The sequence below is a fragment of the Tetrao urogallus genome (genome assembly GCF_951394365.1).
Source record: "Tetrao urogallus genome assembly, chromosome: 6".
In the NCBI taxonomy this organism is placed as follows: domain Eukaryota; kingdom Metazoa; phylum Chordata; class Aves; order Galliformes; family Phasianidae; genus Tetrao; species Tetrao urogallus.
In genome coordinates, this window is record NC_136819.1 from 54,366,049 (window position 1) to 54,382,835 (window position 16,787).

At 44.4% G+C, this 16,787-nt stretch overlaps 1 protein-coding gene across 1 annotated transcript in view; it reads right to left on the reverse strand.

Annotated features, from left to right (window-relative positions):
• PRKCH (protein kinase C eta) overlaps positions 1–16,787 on the reverse strand; it is a gene marked incomplete at both ends in the record, with an annotated part of 114,151 nt that overhangs the window by 85,629 nt on the left and 11,735 nt on the right. The window contains one exon of the mRNA XM_079536653.1: positions 4,503–4,566. Within this exon, the coding sequence (XP_079392779.1) occupies positions 4,503–4,566 (64 nt within the window). The remainder of the gene's footprint in view (positions 1–4,502; positions 4,567–16,787) is intronic.

A 16,787-nucleotide genomic window follows, 5' to 3' on the forward strand; every position in this document is an offset into this window, starting at 1 on the left:
AGACTTCAAGAGTGCAGGTCTTACTGGTGCCTGCATGAGGAAATGCTATTTCTTAAAACCATTTAACACTTGGAAAGCGCGTTCTGAGAAAAACAACAGCAAAAGACAAAGCGCACCGTGCTTGAGAACAAACCATCCCAAGTACACAACGTGACAGCCACAAACTAAAGAAACATTTCCTGCTTCAGAAGCAAGTTTGGGCTCCCGTGCTGCCACAAAGCCTATCCACATTAAGTATTTAGCAATGGGTGCTATATCTGCTCTGCCATGTCACTCGGCTCTTCAATATTCTCTTTGTTCTATTTCTTGCCCAGAACTCAAATTTATCTTTGTCTTTCCTGACGCTGGGGAAAAAAAAAAAAAAAAGAAAGAAAAAAAACAACCTTAACTTACCTCACATCTCTGAAATTAAAATTCAACTTCACACCAGGATTATCACTTTGAGTGGCAACATCAAAAAGAAAATAGACAAACGATAACAGTTTGAAACATTAAAATAGAAGCACTTCATTTTCTACGGAGTTTGCCTCATTCATTAATTCAGTCAAATAATTGCTTTGTCTTAATTTCATTAGCTTTGCTCAAAATAGCAAACAGCAAGAGCAGTGGCAAACAGAGGGCAGAGCATCACAAGCTGCAGGCAGAGCCCCTCCATTCTCCAGGCACCCAGCCTGGCCTCGATGCACCAAAGCACAGCCACCTGCTCACAAGCAGCAGTGCTAACTTCCCACCCATGTCCAGAAGCACTGACAGCATAAGTTCACCTGCAATCACTGAACAAACCCAGCCCACCCCCACCAAGCCCACATCCCTCAGTGCCACATCTCCATGGTTCGTGAACACCTCCAGGGTCAGAGACCCCACCACTCCCCGGGCAGCTGTGCCACTGCATCACCACTCCTGAGAGTTATTTCTCATAATATCCAACCTTCAGAAAGATCTGAGGATGAAGTAACAACATGAGCACTGACAGACAGACACTAACACAGTGCTGGATTTTAAAACAAGTGAAGAAACACAAATAGGTAAAGAAGCCCAAATAGCCTCACTCCTGCCTCCTCTGGGACATCCTCCCCAGAGCAGAGCCAAGCCCAGCTGGACACCCGGAGATGGGATTCCAAACACAGCACTGCCCTCTCTATCCATGCCAAAATACTTCAGGAGGCAGTGACAGATGGGCATATAAGAATTTACAGAGGACTAATCTGCAAATCTGTGCCAACTGTACCTTTTCTATAGCACACATCTTCAGACTGCATGAATACTTCTTTCAGATACACCGCATGCAGTCACAGAAGCAACATCCTTCTCTGTTCTTGTTATAGATAAAGTAGAACCAAATTAAAGCTTTGGCCAGAAGACCTATCCATCAAAAAGAAAACAACCACTCCCAAAGCCAAGTAAAGTACAAGCTGCCAAAACCACCAGGACCATCTATTTTGGGTAAGTTTTCCAGGACAGCCAAGTAATTGAGTCAGGTGTACCTAACCTTTTTTGATTCTCTCCTCCCTTTTCTTTAATTATTTTTTCAGTCTTTCACTTCACTGGAATTACATGGTGGTGCTTGAGACTTGGTAAAGTTGGCCGTTTTCCTAAGCAAACAATTATCTTTATAAAAAACACCTGTGAAGTGATTCACGAATGATGCTCAGTCAGCTTTTGCAAAGGAAGATGCTCCCTGCAGCAAACACCAGCTCCACCACATTATCCTCCTGTCTCCACCACCTACTGAAAGCAGTGACAAAGACATGCTGTGAACACGAGGACGATGCCTCAAGGAGCAGCTCTATGGGCACCACCAGATCATTCTTTTTTTTTTATTAATCTGACTTTCGTTGCAGCACCCTGCCACTACTGCTTTCCAAGCAGGAAACACAGTGGAGTGGCACACCTGGAAGAAGTCAGTATCTGCACTTACACCTGCCCTGGATTAGGTGCAATCTTGGAAACTTGGTGACCATGCTTGAAACTAATCAGACAAGGAAAGCCCCAAGAGCCATCGCCGATCTTCTTGTTCTGTATATCCATATATCTTCAATTGCTAGAGAGGAAATAGAACTGTACTATTTCCCATTTTGCTCTGAAAGCAGTAGAGAGATTTGACTTCATCTCACCCTGTTAGCAACAAGTCCTTACAGTTTAGCCTCCAGCATGGCTTTCATCCACACAATGGATTTATGCTCAGGTCCAACAGTCCTGCTCAGCCTTGCTTTAAGTGGCCAAGAATAGCCACAGTTGTGCATGGACATGAACTGCCATGCTGCTCAGTAAATGCCCTATGTTTAGTGACCTTGATACACCACTTTTTCATCATCAGCTTTGTTGAAGACAATGCTGTTTGCAATGCCATTTCACTCCTGTTGCTTCTGAGGGGCCTCACAGTCCTCCAAGAGGAGCCACACCTCCTCAGTACATCTCTGCACTCTTCCCACTCCCTTCTGACAAACAGAAAACTTTTCCCAAATGAATGTGATTTGCATATATCCTTCAGTCCCCTGTCAAAGCAAAGTTGTGGGGCACGTCTCCCAAGAGAAGAAAGAGTAAATTACCTTTTAACATTGTGTGCATGGGCAAATGCAAGAGCAGTTCCCATAACCCAGAGTTCATATACAGACAGAAAGAGGTGCACCCTTTTTGGACAGATACAGAAGTGAAAGTTGAAGTAATTCTATGTGGCCTGGCCAGATTTATACAGAAGATGAATTTCACTGGAAAACTGAACACGGGTCTTCCTCGCCCTGCTGCAATGCCCGAAGAAGAGGACGTTCTTTCTTCCACTCTTATTTCCTAGCCCTCTGAAAATAAGGGAAACAAAACCACATTGCCGCTATGGTGAGAAGCCATTGGTTTTCTCTATAAATAAAGTCACACCATTTGACTTCCAGTGTCATTTATAGCCTATGAGATCAGGATACTCTACAAACACACAGAAAGTACTGTTCATCAGTGCCTTCGCTCCCACCTTTCCTTCCCAGCACCACCACCACATGCTGTAACACTGGAGTGGGACAGGGGCTGCCACTGCACCTCAGCTCAGGTCCAAGCCAACATCACCGCTATTCATCTCACCTGTTGCCTTGAGCCAGCACTGTGTGAAGAAACCCCCACCCCTTTGCAGCCAACAGCCTCTCTTCCCCATCCACGTGACCCACATTTAGCTCCATTTAGGTACATCTAAGGCAGTGTGCTAGCCTGGGGTTTTCTTCTACCTGTGGGCACTGTTCTCTCCTCCTTCCTCTAGCTCTGGTTATTAAACAGGAGATAACACCAAAAAAAAGTGACAGTCTTCTGAGATGCCCTTCAAGAATTTGTTGTTCTTCCTTCTAGTGGTCATTTACAGACACGCAGCACAAAAAATAAAATGCAGTTGTGCAACTGTTACCTCAGGAATAGGCAGTGGGACCTCAGAGGCGCACAGATCCACATGAGATCTCCCCAGTTTTGTTTTGAAAACATCTACTCAAAAAAGAAAAAAACAGCTGGATACACATTGATTCAGGTTCAAAAGTTCCAAAAGGACACAGCTGCACAAAGCAGAGCCCTCCTGTGCGTCACCCAAAGGAAGCTGAGTGCTTCACTAGCAGCTATCTGGGCCCCAGCACACAACAGGCTACAGGCTCAGCAGGACTGGCATAGCTCCCCAAAGGGTCACAGCACATCACAAGCTTAGATGCAAGCCCTTGTTTGAAATACACATGTGTTTCCATGATGGAACAAGAGAACACATTAAAAACATTAAAAATTCAGCACTCCTAGACTGCAGATAAAGGGCAGCAGAGCAGATCTTACCCTGATTCTTGGCTTCCATATAGGAGATACCTCCCCAAACACAGTCCAGGCCACAGCTAAAACAAACAACAACCATGAAGTTGGCCTGAGGAAAATAATCTGCTTTTTTTTGGAGGCCCATTTCAGACTTCCTGGGCTTTTCCAGCACGACTCACCTCCATGTGTAATCAGAGTTCATTGCTATCACAGTAAACAGCAGAGAATTAAAACCACCACACAATAAATGATAGTTATGCGAAAAAAATATATCTGCTCAGATATCTTTTCAGGAATCCTAGGATTTTTTTTGGTGGAAAAGTTGCCCTATGTTTCCTGTGCAATGTGAATCCTGGAAACAGAATAGGAACCATTATGGAACAAAAGTCACCCAGAAGTTTTACATATGTTCTACACGCTCACTTGCCCTTCGAGAAGCACTCAGATGAAAAGTACACGTGGCAAAAACAACCTGTTTCAAGGACAACCTCAGATAAATAAACCAGGCTGAGTGTGACACAACTCCCCACGTCCAAGATCAGAGCAACAGCAGAGCAGCTGGACTACAGCACGAGAGGTTAGCAACAGCCCTATCCTAACCTCCAGTCACTCAAGAATGCTCTGTGCGTAGTAGCATGCAACCTGAGTGGGGAATGGCATTTGTTTTGGTAACTGATGGCAATAACATACACCAGAGGTGAACCCTTTATGGAAACAAGCCAAAGGAACTCCCTTACCTTCCGTGAAGCTGCCGGTAAGAGTAATGACGACAAACACTTTACCTTCTGGTTCCAAATCCACCTGAAAAAGCAAAGGCAACATTAGGAGATTGTTTTTCAAGGCAGAGAGTCTTCTAATCAGGATTTTTCAGGACAAGTCCTGCCAGCATTTGATAACATCCAAGCTGCATGCGGCTCTGAGCAGCCTGGTCTGGTGACTGGCGATCCTGCACACAGCAGGGGGTTGAAACTAGATGATCACTGTGGTCCTTTTCAACCCAGGCCATTCTGTGATTCCACAAACTCCCGAGCACGCCCTTAACGTTATAAGAAATTAAGCACCCATCACCCAAATAGCTCAGTGCGTCCATGAAAAAGGGTGAATCGAGTCCCCAGTTTTTTAAGAAGCCCTGAATGTTGAACAGTCTCAACCATGCTAGAACAACAGCCAATTCTGTCGAAAGACCCATGTATAAATGCATGGTGAAGTATATGCATATTTTTTCCCTATTACATCCCATTAAAAATATTTCAGACTCTCAAAATACCATAATTGCTGGGGCAAACTCCTATTTCTGATATCAATCACTTTTTCACTTTAGACCATAGAAAACAGGAAAATTAGGGTCGCTCCCTGAAGACTTTTAATCTAAATTAGACAGAGACACAGAACGTTATTTCAGCAATTAGAGATTCAATCCCAGAGTTTACCAACTTACTCTTGAAAGGAGGTATTTATTTTTTTTGTTAGCAGCTTCCTAACTTTCAGTTGGAATTTTTAATTAAGATCTTGCTCCCGTTTTTTGCTAAAAACCACTTGGTGAACAAAGTCATAGCTAAGAAATACCTGAAGTTTGCGTCAGGCTCCTCACACAGGAATCTCACTTAAATAAAGGCACATTCTCCCCATGCAAGGATAAAATTAGCAAAGTGGAGCTTCACACCCCGTGGGTACTTTTGATCTGCAGAATGGGAGTTCTGAAAATAGAGCTCTCTCAGTGGAATGACTAAACGTGATCACTTCTAACTGCATTTGCTCTCATGCTGTCGCCTTTTCTTGGTTCAAAGTCTTTTTTGCTGAAGTACAGAAACTGTTCTCAAGTTATCAGGAATTCGTTAGTATGAGTAGAAGTAACACTGTTAAGGAAAGGAAGGGAGAACATCTTACTGACCTGACTTCAGCTACAGACCAGAAGTGACACCCCTATTAATAGGATGCAAACCACAGGAACTAAAACTGCTTGGGAAAACCCTGTCATAATGTTAATTTTATGGGTGCCATGCTTCCCAATCCCTAAAGAAGACCTGTACCTCAGCAAAAATTTCAATATTTAGCTTTGACTCAACTAATTTTCAGTTTGCCTGGACTGACTACTGGACTGGCTGTGTTTGAACAGCCCTCTGCCTCAATTAATGAAGACTCTTCCATAGAAACAACTTCAACTCCTGTGGTATCACAGACCTTTTTTTGCCTAAATTCCAGTTTACTGTGCAGACACGTAACTTCGTACAGGAAGAGTTAAAACAAAATGTATAGTAACATATATCTACAATATACAATCACCCAAACTGATCTATGGGCTGTCATGATTTCAGGTCATAGGTCCTGTCTCTGTGAGGCACCTTGCTTTCCCTCCTGTAAATGAGATTCCCCTGCACTAGCTAGCACAATCTCACAAAACAAGGAAAAATGTGGTGAAAGTATCAGCAGAAGATTTAGGAGAGTTATAAAACAATCTCTCTTCCTCCAAACTTGGAGATTAAAGACCACTGAGATCCCCTACACCAACTCAGCAGTGCTCACATACCATAAGTCAAGAGTGCTCAGGTTAAGAGGCTGTTGCTGCACTCAAGACCTACTCCTGGTACATGTTGGCAGGATCTGGATCTAACAAAACACTGCAGCTGGAAGGCTCCAAAATGAGGACTGAAGCCCTAGAAGGTGTCTTTGGCAGAGCAACACCCGCAGGGCGTAGGGCTGGCAGTGAAACCAGCAGTCTGTATTGCACAAGAGGTCAGACCAGGCCATCTTAATAGACTTTCCGGTCTGACACGGATAGCAGCAACAGATAAGATACAACAAAATAAAATAATTAATATACTACTGATAGAAGCCTGCCTTTTGGACCTGCCACGATCTCCTTTACAGATGAAATCTGACCAGCAAACCATCAGCCAACACAGCATCTGAGATCAGTTCAGAGATACGTGGCAAGTACCCGAAACAAAAAAATAGACTCTGACCCAGAAAACCAAAAGCAAAATGAGCTTCCCACACCCGATCACAGACCTGCCCAAGACGAGGAGACAGCTGCTCCCAACAGCACCACCGACCCAAGGGGTCACGATTTGTTTCAATGCTGCGCAGGCTGTCCTGTCCAACGGCTGTGCAGTGCAGAGGGGCCCTGTGCCATCTCCTTGGGATGGGATCTGCAATGCTCCTGTAAACCAGGGCTCACGGGATGAGCAGCTTCTAAACCAAGGCCCCAGGGCTAACCTCCACCATCCGCTGCTATACACCTTCATTATCACCTCCACACATTCTTTTCTTCGCAGTATTATCTGTGGCTGCTCAAAGACAAAACCTGTGCTTTTGCAGAGAAACAGAAGCCACAATATTATTCTTGACAGAGCTAGTAAAGCCAAAATGTGCCATGAGATGGTGAAGCCAGTGGTGGGGAGGCTCAGAGAAAAACTCAACAGCATGAAGACAGCAAACATGACACTAAGAAGGAGCTGTGTATGAAATGGGAACAGAAGAACTTTATCATCTGTATGCATTTGAAGACAACCTCCAGAGAACAAGAAGTGACATTAGAAGCACGTGCTTCTATGGAGAATAGTTTCCTAACACCAAGATCAACTTGGCACAGGATGGCTTTCTTTAGGTAAGCATAAATTATGTTGGTAAGGTGTAGTATCAGAGCAGAAAATACACCACAGTAGAAGTAACAGATACTGGGAGAAGCAAAGAAGCTGGAATTTTTCTGCACACGTAGTACTGAGAGTGCAACAGGGTACTGACCTCCAAGCAAATCCCACTGGTGTGGGTTTTTTTTGTGCAGCATGGTGCACCAGCAGGAGATGGGCATGTATAGCTGTAAACAGCCATCGTGCTCATCTGTCCAATGTTTTCACACCCAGCTGGGGTGGCTTTACCCATCACAACAGCTGGGTGAAAAACATGGACTTCCTGGCTGTTTCAAACAGAATGTGGCAAAGTTCTAACTAACTGGGAGAGAGCATGAGCTTTTCAGAGCAGTAGCACCTTTAATCACCACTCTTCTAGCTCATGGAAATGGAGGAGGGCATGGTGGATGCCCCCATCCCTGGAGATATTGGCTTTCAAGGATCTTTACAGGTCCCTTCCAACACCAAGAATTCTGTGATTCTCTGCCACACAAAGCATGGATAAGACTGTTCAAGCTCAAGAACTCCCTTCAGATCCATTAGAACACCACTGGATTTTGGCCGAGAGCTAAGCATATACTTTAACTTCTGATGAACTTTACAGACATACCGAAAAGAAAACAAGCGCTGGAGGATTTTGGCAAGTGAGCTGGAAATGAGCAGGTAAGGAGTGAGGAGCTCAGCTACGGTTTCATGGCCGCCTCGTTGTGAAACACAGCACTCTGGCAGCCAGGCCCAGCGCAGGAGCACGGAGGACTTCTGTCAGTAGTTCAAACTGCTCACAGCAGCCCGTGCCCAAACTTGCTCAGATTGCTCAGCTCCGTGTGACTTCAAAAGGAGCTGGGAGAGATCTAGTTCCCACAGGAGGGGCCCAGTCAATCATCTCACACACCTTCCCTCCAGAAGCTGTTAGTGTCATTCCTGACAGCAGGGCAGGTGTTATTAATCCCCTGCGTGTAAAAATCAGACCCTAGTTTAGGCGCAAACAAGGGAAGAGATGCAGAGAGACCAAAACAGGACTCCTTAATCATATGCCTCCGCATGTATTAAAAAAAAACAACTAGTCGTGCGTGATTCATCAATGGCAGAGAGGTTTGGAAAACAATTTCAGGAGGAGGCAACGTATCAACACCCAGCTGAAGCATCCGCTGAACTCGAAGAGCAGGTATAGTCACAGCCTCGCAATGAGCTCAGCCTGCCTCCCAAACCCTGCCTGTGGACTGGAAGAGCTGAGGCTGGCTGGTGCCTGCAGGTCTCCACAAAGCAGAGCTGTGAAGGTGGGAGTCAGCAAACTTCTGGGGTGAAAAGACATTGGCAGCAGTGAACACCAGCTCCTGTAAGATTTCTCCTTTTAACTCCCCTCCGCTGCACACATAATCCTGATCTGAACCATCAGAAATCATTGGGAATCCTTTTATTGTCTTTGAATCTGACACAGACAAAAAACTGCATTTACCCTGGAGCCCAGAGCATCCTTTCTCCCATTGCTGCTCCGTCCTTTCTTCCCCACAGGCACAATTAGTAAGCCTCCTAGAAGTACAGCCTCCTCCTGAGCCCATGTCAGGGCTGACGTGGCTTCACAAGCAGAACAAGACAGACACTTGCAGTGAATAAAGCAAATATAAAAGCTACCTGGGGAGTTAATTAGCTTAATTAAACAAGTAGCTATACCTTTTCACTTCCTACATCATTTTTACATTTAATTAACAGAACTGCATATATAATCACTCATTTGCAGAGGCAATTCCCAAGGCTCTGTTCAGTCTGGAAGAATCTGGGTTAGTCTAAAGCTGGTTTTTCACATGCCTCTAGTTACTTCTTTTCTTTTTTCTTGCTCGAGTTCCTAACAGGTCATGCTTATGGAATGCCAGTTCTTTCTATATTTTAATAGCATAGCACCTCCACCTGAGCATGCCTTTGTCAGGTCAAGTCATAACTTTCTCACCCAAACACGTTTGGATTCATCAGTCCCTCCTGGACATTTGAAGCCTGATAGATGCCTGTTTATCAAGTGAAGCACATCAGAAAAAAATCTCCAGAATTCTCTCATTGAAAGAGGATTTTGCATTTCCACACCACGAGCAGATTAAGGTGCTTTTTCCTATAAATGTACAATATGCATTAGTTAGGATTCAAACCAGCGTGCCTAAAAAGCCAACTGTGCCAACTGTCATCTTCATCCTGCCAAGGCTGGCAGGCACTTACAGCAATCATCTCTGCCCAGGGCAGATGGGGACATCCCTGAGACTCACTGCAGGCTTACTGCATGGGAGACCCTAGGTGATGTCATCTGGGTCAAGGCACAGATCCCAGCCCTCATCTCACCTGAGATGTGAATCAGACTGAGAAGCACTGGGATTCTGTCTGGCCACCAGAAAGCCTCAAACCTCTACATCCTTCAGTGTCAGCAGACATCCAAGCTTCAATAGGGGAAAGAAACCCTTCCAATGACTCTTGCTGCTGCGTGTTTAACTCTGAAAGTAAACCCACAAATGGGTGGAAAGTTAGTCTCCCTCCTGACTCCTACAACCAGTTCTTCCAGCTGTTACTGTAACATTGTCATTCTAATTTTTTGTTCCAGGACAACTGTTTAAAATATTACTTTTGTTTTCAACCAGGCTGCATAATTATAAGCTGCATGACGGCCACAACCAAACATGCATAACAAACCACTCTTAGCTAATCCTAGACTCTTTAATCAATTTTAGCCTGGTTTCACTCGAGCGACTCCCCACCTCAAAAGATTTGCTCAGAACAGTAAAGGCTGCAACAAGACTTACCCTTTCCCATGAAAATTCCTGCCAAGAAAACCTGTTCTACAACATTGAAGTTTCTCAAAGAAAGTACTGTCCCCAACAATACCATTTCCTATCAAAAATCTGTTCCCTCAGAAATTTAAGTCGAACTCAAGGCAAAATTCTAGCAAAGTCACAAGTGCACTGGTGTCCATTATAGAGAAGGTTTCTCACCCACAAATCCACGACAAGCATGAGGATAGAAACCTCTAGGACAGTAGGTGGGCTGGGAAGACAACACAGAAGATGACCAGACCCTAAATGTGAGGGTGCATTTCCGAGGGTACAGCGCAGCCCACGAGTGGGACAGCCCTGCAAATCTAACCTCAAGCAGCTCCCACCTCGAAGGCTTTGCTGTTAACTCAGTGGGGCATCTCTCACAGCAGGCCTGCAGGCTGGGGGAGGAAGGTAGCCTCGCTTCTGAGCTGTCAGCAGGTTTTGCAGCCCAAGCTGTGGTGACTGTGATGTCCTGAAATCTTCAGGGCATAGCTGAGCAAAGGCAAGCAGCTTCCTGCCCTACAGGGCCCCACAGGACAGCTCCATGCCACCTGCCCGGATGCTCCACATGGCGTACATCACTATAAGCCCCACGAAACAAAAATCATGTGGGCAAGACGTATTTTGCCTTTCCTTGTCACACATGTGTACCAGCAGATGCCTACCTCTTCTGCACAAAGCACTAAACATAGAACCTGCATGGTGGTATTCTGGATTCTCCTCTGGACTATCACAGCCTTCCTCCTGCAGCTATTTTGTTGGGATTTTCAGGGAGTTGGTGTTTTCCCCAACCATTTCATTTCCTAAAAAGAAGATACTTACAACAGTGCTGGACCACTAACTCAAAGGACAGCAACACAAGGCTTTGTTTTCAGCCATTTGGACACTTGGTCCCTGGGATATGCCCACAGAAGCGTATTGGCCTTGTACATACAATGTAGCTGCCTGCAACCAACCACAGGTAAAACAGGCTGAGAGTGGAACAAGGTCTCAGATCTTGAGAGAACTTAGGACCTTTGGAAAATAAAAATAAAAAACACCCAAAAAATGACAAATCACACACACACACACACACACACACACACACACACAAAACCTTCCCTCTGATTCAATGGAGAGTAACAAGTCAATGAACCTCAACAGACACATGTTTAGCAAAGGAATCAGAACTACTACCAATAAGACAAAAATCAATAGTGGGACAACAGCTGCTGTGCCACTGTTTAGCTGAGACACTGTTTAGCTATGTGTTAGCACTGTTTAGCTATGTAGTGCTCTGGACACATTAGTTGCAAAAGGATGACAATGAGAACTCAAGTTTTAGATCTCTTGTTAGACATCCATTGCAGAAAGATATTACTGTCTATCACAAGGCCCTGGAGATGATCAACAAACACATTTTTCACTATCTTCATTAACGCAGTACAACTTGGCAGAAAAACGAGGAAGTTGTGCCAATTTTGCTGCTCATAGGGATAAAGAAATAAGTCGGCGATGGCTGCCAAGCAGGCATGTTGGTGGCACTTCCGTTTGGAAGCTGTCCAAGGGCTGCAGCAATGCGTTTCCTCAAAATAAACACAACACTGCTGTGCTTATCACTGACAGAATGTCCCTCGATGAGGAGATGACAGGTCAATGCAAGGCTGTGCACCCATGAACCAGCCAGCACGCAGCACTGGGGAGAATCAGAACAGGAACTGGATGGAAACAGAGGGACAAAAACAAACAAACAAAAAAAAAAACCTAGGCTCTTGCTCTTGAGAAGACTTCCAAGGTACAGCATTCACCTGCAATTTTAATTAAGCTTATTAACAAATCTAAGCAGGCTTATGAATCATTTGTGGTGCTACATAAAGCAGCAAAGTATGCATTGTGGCCTGAAGTTCTCTATCAAGGTATTCTTGTTGGCTGCCTGAGGATTGCCAAGCATACAGCTACAGCTGTAAAGCACTGTGTAAGGTCAGGGAAATCCATCTGATTGCACAACAGAGTACAGGGCCCTCAACATTCCGTGAATTAATCCAATCCAAGGCACTGTGGACAACTAAGAACAGCAGCAACACTAAGAGCCCACCTGCAGTTGTCTTCCTAGGGACTTGCTCAATTACACGCTTATTTTACTCTCCTTACTTGGTGCCAGAAAATATTTTCATGTTCTTCACATGTTTTACTGAATAATACTGAATTTCTGAATTTCTTGAAACTGTTCTCCATCAGGCATGTCACTATTTCTACAGCATATTCCTACTGTACGTGGCTCACTTTGGTGCACTGCTGCTTTCCAATTTTCGCCCATAGGCAGCAGCTTCTTTTTAAAACTAGGCCACAGCTGATGAGATTGTGAACTGCTTCTGTAAGAGCCTCACCTCTGAAGAGCCAAGCCCATCTTTTCAATAGCAATCAAAACATTAAGTCATACTGATATATGAAAAAGGCAACCTACTGGAAAAGCCCATCATGCTTGATCACTACTAATGCGTGATATAAAATTGAGAAAGGAAAAAAAAAAAAAGGATCTCAGAGTGTGATTAGATAAATATCTAGGTGTCTACAGCTTGCATGCAGGAAGCTGGGGTTCCACAGTACAGAGATTCAAACGTAAACTGAAAAAAAAACCTGCAAAGCTCTTGATTTGCAGGTGTTTGGCCCTTTCCTCATTTAGATATCAAATGTTTTGGAAAAGATTTGTACTTAGTGGAAAGCCTTGTCATAACCCACACTCCACAGTTGGGTTTCTTTTCATTTACTGAAAGCAGGGCAAACAGCTCTGTTCTGACCTTCACTCGCTGATCTCAGCTCCACCTCCAGAGTTGCTGAAACACCACACTGGCAACAGCAAAAACCCAGATATGGCCACAGTGCCTGCTTTCGCATAGGGGAGCTCCCTGCTTCTGCATCCCTCTGTCAGGCAAAGCGAGGTCCAACAGGTCATCTGAACTCTCCACCTCTGCACCCAAAGATCTCAACAGCCCTTGAGGTGCCAGGGGAAACATTACGCTGTCAATGTCACAGATGGAAAGCAATGTATGCAGGTGGCATGAGCACAGCTAGAAACTGTGCTTGTGGTTTTCAAAAGTCTCTCCTAGCATGCTGCACAGCAGGCTCTCTGACCTGCAAAACCACAGGGCTCCAGAGTACCCATGAAAGCAGCACGTACCTGACTTCAGAGGGGCAGACGTCAAGAGCCAACTTACTGCTCTTTTAGTGCAAGAGAATCAGCCCTTCTTCACCAGAATCCATCACTCTCTGTGACTACAAAACCTTGCTCTAAGTGCGTTACTGGGGGAAAAACAAGAACCCTACACCACAAATGAAAAAGCACCCCGTCAGCATCACAGTGAATTAAGTTGCATACAAAATCCACTTCTCAGCACTATTTCTAAAAAAAGTATGGTTTCAAACAACACCTCTCAGAGGCACGGCAGTCTTTAGAACCAAAGATCCCACGATAGATGCCCCATTTAAAGCTTTAACTGTATTACTGATCTTCAGTGAGGATACGAATAGGAGAGATTAACTACAGCAACTTTTGAAACCTGGATCCTAGCATGGGCTGTGACACCACAGAGAAGGACACCTATGCTCTGACCATTCTTTCCATATTTTGAATTCATTTTTCCCCCCTCACCTAGCAGTTTCTTAGCACTCAAGCAATTATAGACTAACTTTTATATCCAGCCAGCATTAATCCACCACAACTCCTTTCACGTTCCTCGCTGCAAGATTATTAGCAACATGATTTGAGACAGAAGGAATGAAAACAAGCTATCAAAGTGTGGTGTCATATAGGAGAGAAGCTACTTGAGCCATAGGGAAAGATGGAGGAGAAGGTTAAAAGCATTTTAAACTGCACACTAATTCCTCTCCCATTCCCAGCCATGGCCCATTGTATTGTCTAACATCTGCTTGGTACAACACATCCCAGAACATCATGTATAAGCAGCAGCAACTTTTAGCCACTTAACCAATCAGATATTTCTGAAGGTACAAAAAGGAGTGCCAAGGCATGCACTCCCCCAGCATTCCTGAAGGCATGATGCTCACTCGTGGTGACCAGATGTTGCTGCTTGTGTCTGCACTCTAATCCCATGAGGTTCAGTGATGAGAGTCATCACCAAGCCTTCATGCAGCATGAAGAATGTTGGTTAGGATCCAGAATGCAGCTGACAACACCCAGAAAAGATATGCCATTGCCAACATTTGCTTTGCCAAGTTAGCTCATGCCTGTTTGTATAGAGGTTTTTCTTTGCAGGCTTGATTTTCTGTTTTAGTGGGATTTTTTTTTTTCTTTGGGGGGGGTGAGGTGGGGGGGGAGGGAGAGGGAACAAAAAATTATATTTCTGCACAGTGGCAGCTAAGAAAAGAGTGCATAGATGAGGTTCCTGATATGGAAGGACCAGCTTGTGTTCATACATAAAGCATTAGGAAAAAAAAAAAAACAACAGTCATGAAAATCCTGAGGCCAAACACAGCAATAAGAGACAGACTGTCCAAGACCAGGCAATTTTTAGCCCCATCACATCTATGATTACAGTTTTCCTCTTCTCCCTCATGGGAGAGGTGATCTCACCATGCACTTGTGACCATACAGTCATAGCTGTGACTCCAGCAAGCGAGTCAAGACGGAAAGGAGCTGAAGAGCAGCAGCCTCCAGCCTTCCTGAGGCTTGCTGAGTGGGCGACAAGGTGCCGTATCACTGTGGGAAATGCTGACCCAGCCATCTGCCTCCATCTGAAGGAGGATGCATTTCTGTGTTTTGCGTGTGACTGCAGGCTGACAGGCAGCACGTTACCATCTAACAGCAGCACGCTGCCATGTATTTCCCTTTTTTAATATTTCTTTTTCTCTTTCCAAAGCATGGCTTCAAGATGAGAAAGCATTTCTCAATATGACCAAGATGCACTTTAGATTAAGAGAGGAGCAGGGAAGGGAAACCCAGAAAGGGTCTGCAAAGGAAAAGGTCAGAACGTGGCTTGAGGAGTCAATCAAAATGACAAATTAATGTTGATCACATTCCCATCTGAAGCTCAACATCACCTGGATTTAATGAGGTCTGCAAATCTACAGACAGGTGTTGTCTCTCCAAACAGTTTTTGCTGGGGAGCATTGCAAGACAAAGCACGTGGCAAACCTAGCTAAGCAAAGAACAGCACAGGCTGTTAGGAGACCATCCTACTTGGAGCAATCACCGTCATATTCACTCCTTAATATTTTGTTCCTTTGTAACAGAAGGCCTGGCATTTTATCTGTGCCACGGGTGATCTACGTGCTTTGCATTACAAATGCATGTGCTTTTAGCATCAGCCTGCTAGATAATACATTTAAAAGTATAAATCCCTCTCTGGAGAAAAGCGTTTCCCCACCTGAGTGGCACAGCTGATACAGACCTCCTGCTCCTCTTCCCACTGACAGAAAGCCCCTGCTGAGGGGGAACACCCTACCTTAATTCCCAAAGTAAAATCATATTCATTCCAGGAAAAGCCACATCAATTTTAGTCTTACAGCCTTAACCAGACAGCTTTCACCAGCTGAGAACAGAAATCCCCCAGACAGCGTTTATATTCTTTCAAAACAAAATCAAATAACTTCCTTTCTTTAAGGTTTACTAAGCTCTAAAGTCAAGAAGCCAAACAGTTCCTCTTGTCTTTACAAGCAGCGTGTCTGGTAAAAACCCTGGGAGAAAAGAAAACTAAAGATATAGTCCTTCTAATGACTGCCATACAGCCAATGAAGTGAATCATTACAAATAAAAGTCTCTAAAAAAGGGAATAGCTGATGCTATTCATACGCAGTATCAAAGAGCCATAGATGAGATGACAGAAGCAAAGAGTTCGATCTTTAGTGGGGAAATCCTTAACGAGCTGAACTGGAGCTACTCACTGGACCTTTGCCAAAGCTGCACAGTCACTTTCAGCTTTTTATAAACCTAAAGATTCTCCTCGCAGTTGAGCAGCACTCGAGCGGCTTCTGGGACATTGCCATACACAGTAATACAACACACCAGAGTGGTTTCAGGTACGAAGATACAAAGTCTGAACATGCGATGACCCACTGGAAAATGTGTAGTGAAAGGTGGAAAGATCTGGTGCTCTTCAAACACCTACACATCCTGACTGCGGCTTCGAAGCGGCCACAACACTGTCTATTGTAGAGCACTGTTCCTGTGGAAACAGTTGATAAACAGACTTTAAGGAAAAATAAGTACAATAGAAGATTTTGTCAACTATCTATTTACTGGAGATCTATACGCAGATGTACATGTACATGTAGATAGATAGGTATAAGCAAAATGGTCCTGCTCTTATTGTTAACAGTCAACGACATTATCAGGCACAGATGCAGACTATTTTAGAGCAGCTGAAGTAATAAAAAGGAAACACAAACTTCTCTGCAAATAGAATTTCACATGTCCGTAACTTCTAATAAAAGGGGGCTGCTTCAGCCAGTCTAGGAATTGAACCACAAAACTTAGGGTGAGAAAACATTGAGGATCTTTTCCATGGTCAATGAGATTCTTTTACAGTCTTTCAGAACTAGAGCACGGGGCATCAGGGGATAAAACCAGGAAGTCTCAGTGTTTGCTCACCTTATTGTCCAAAAC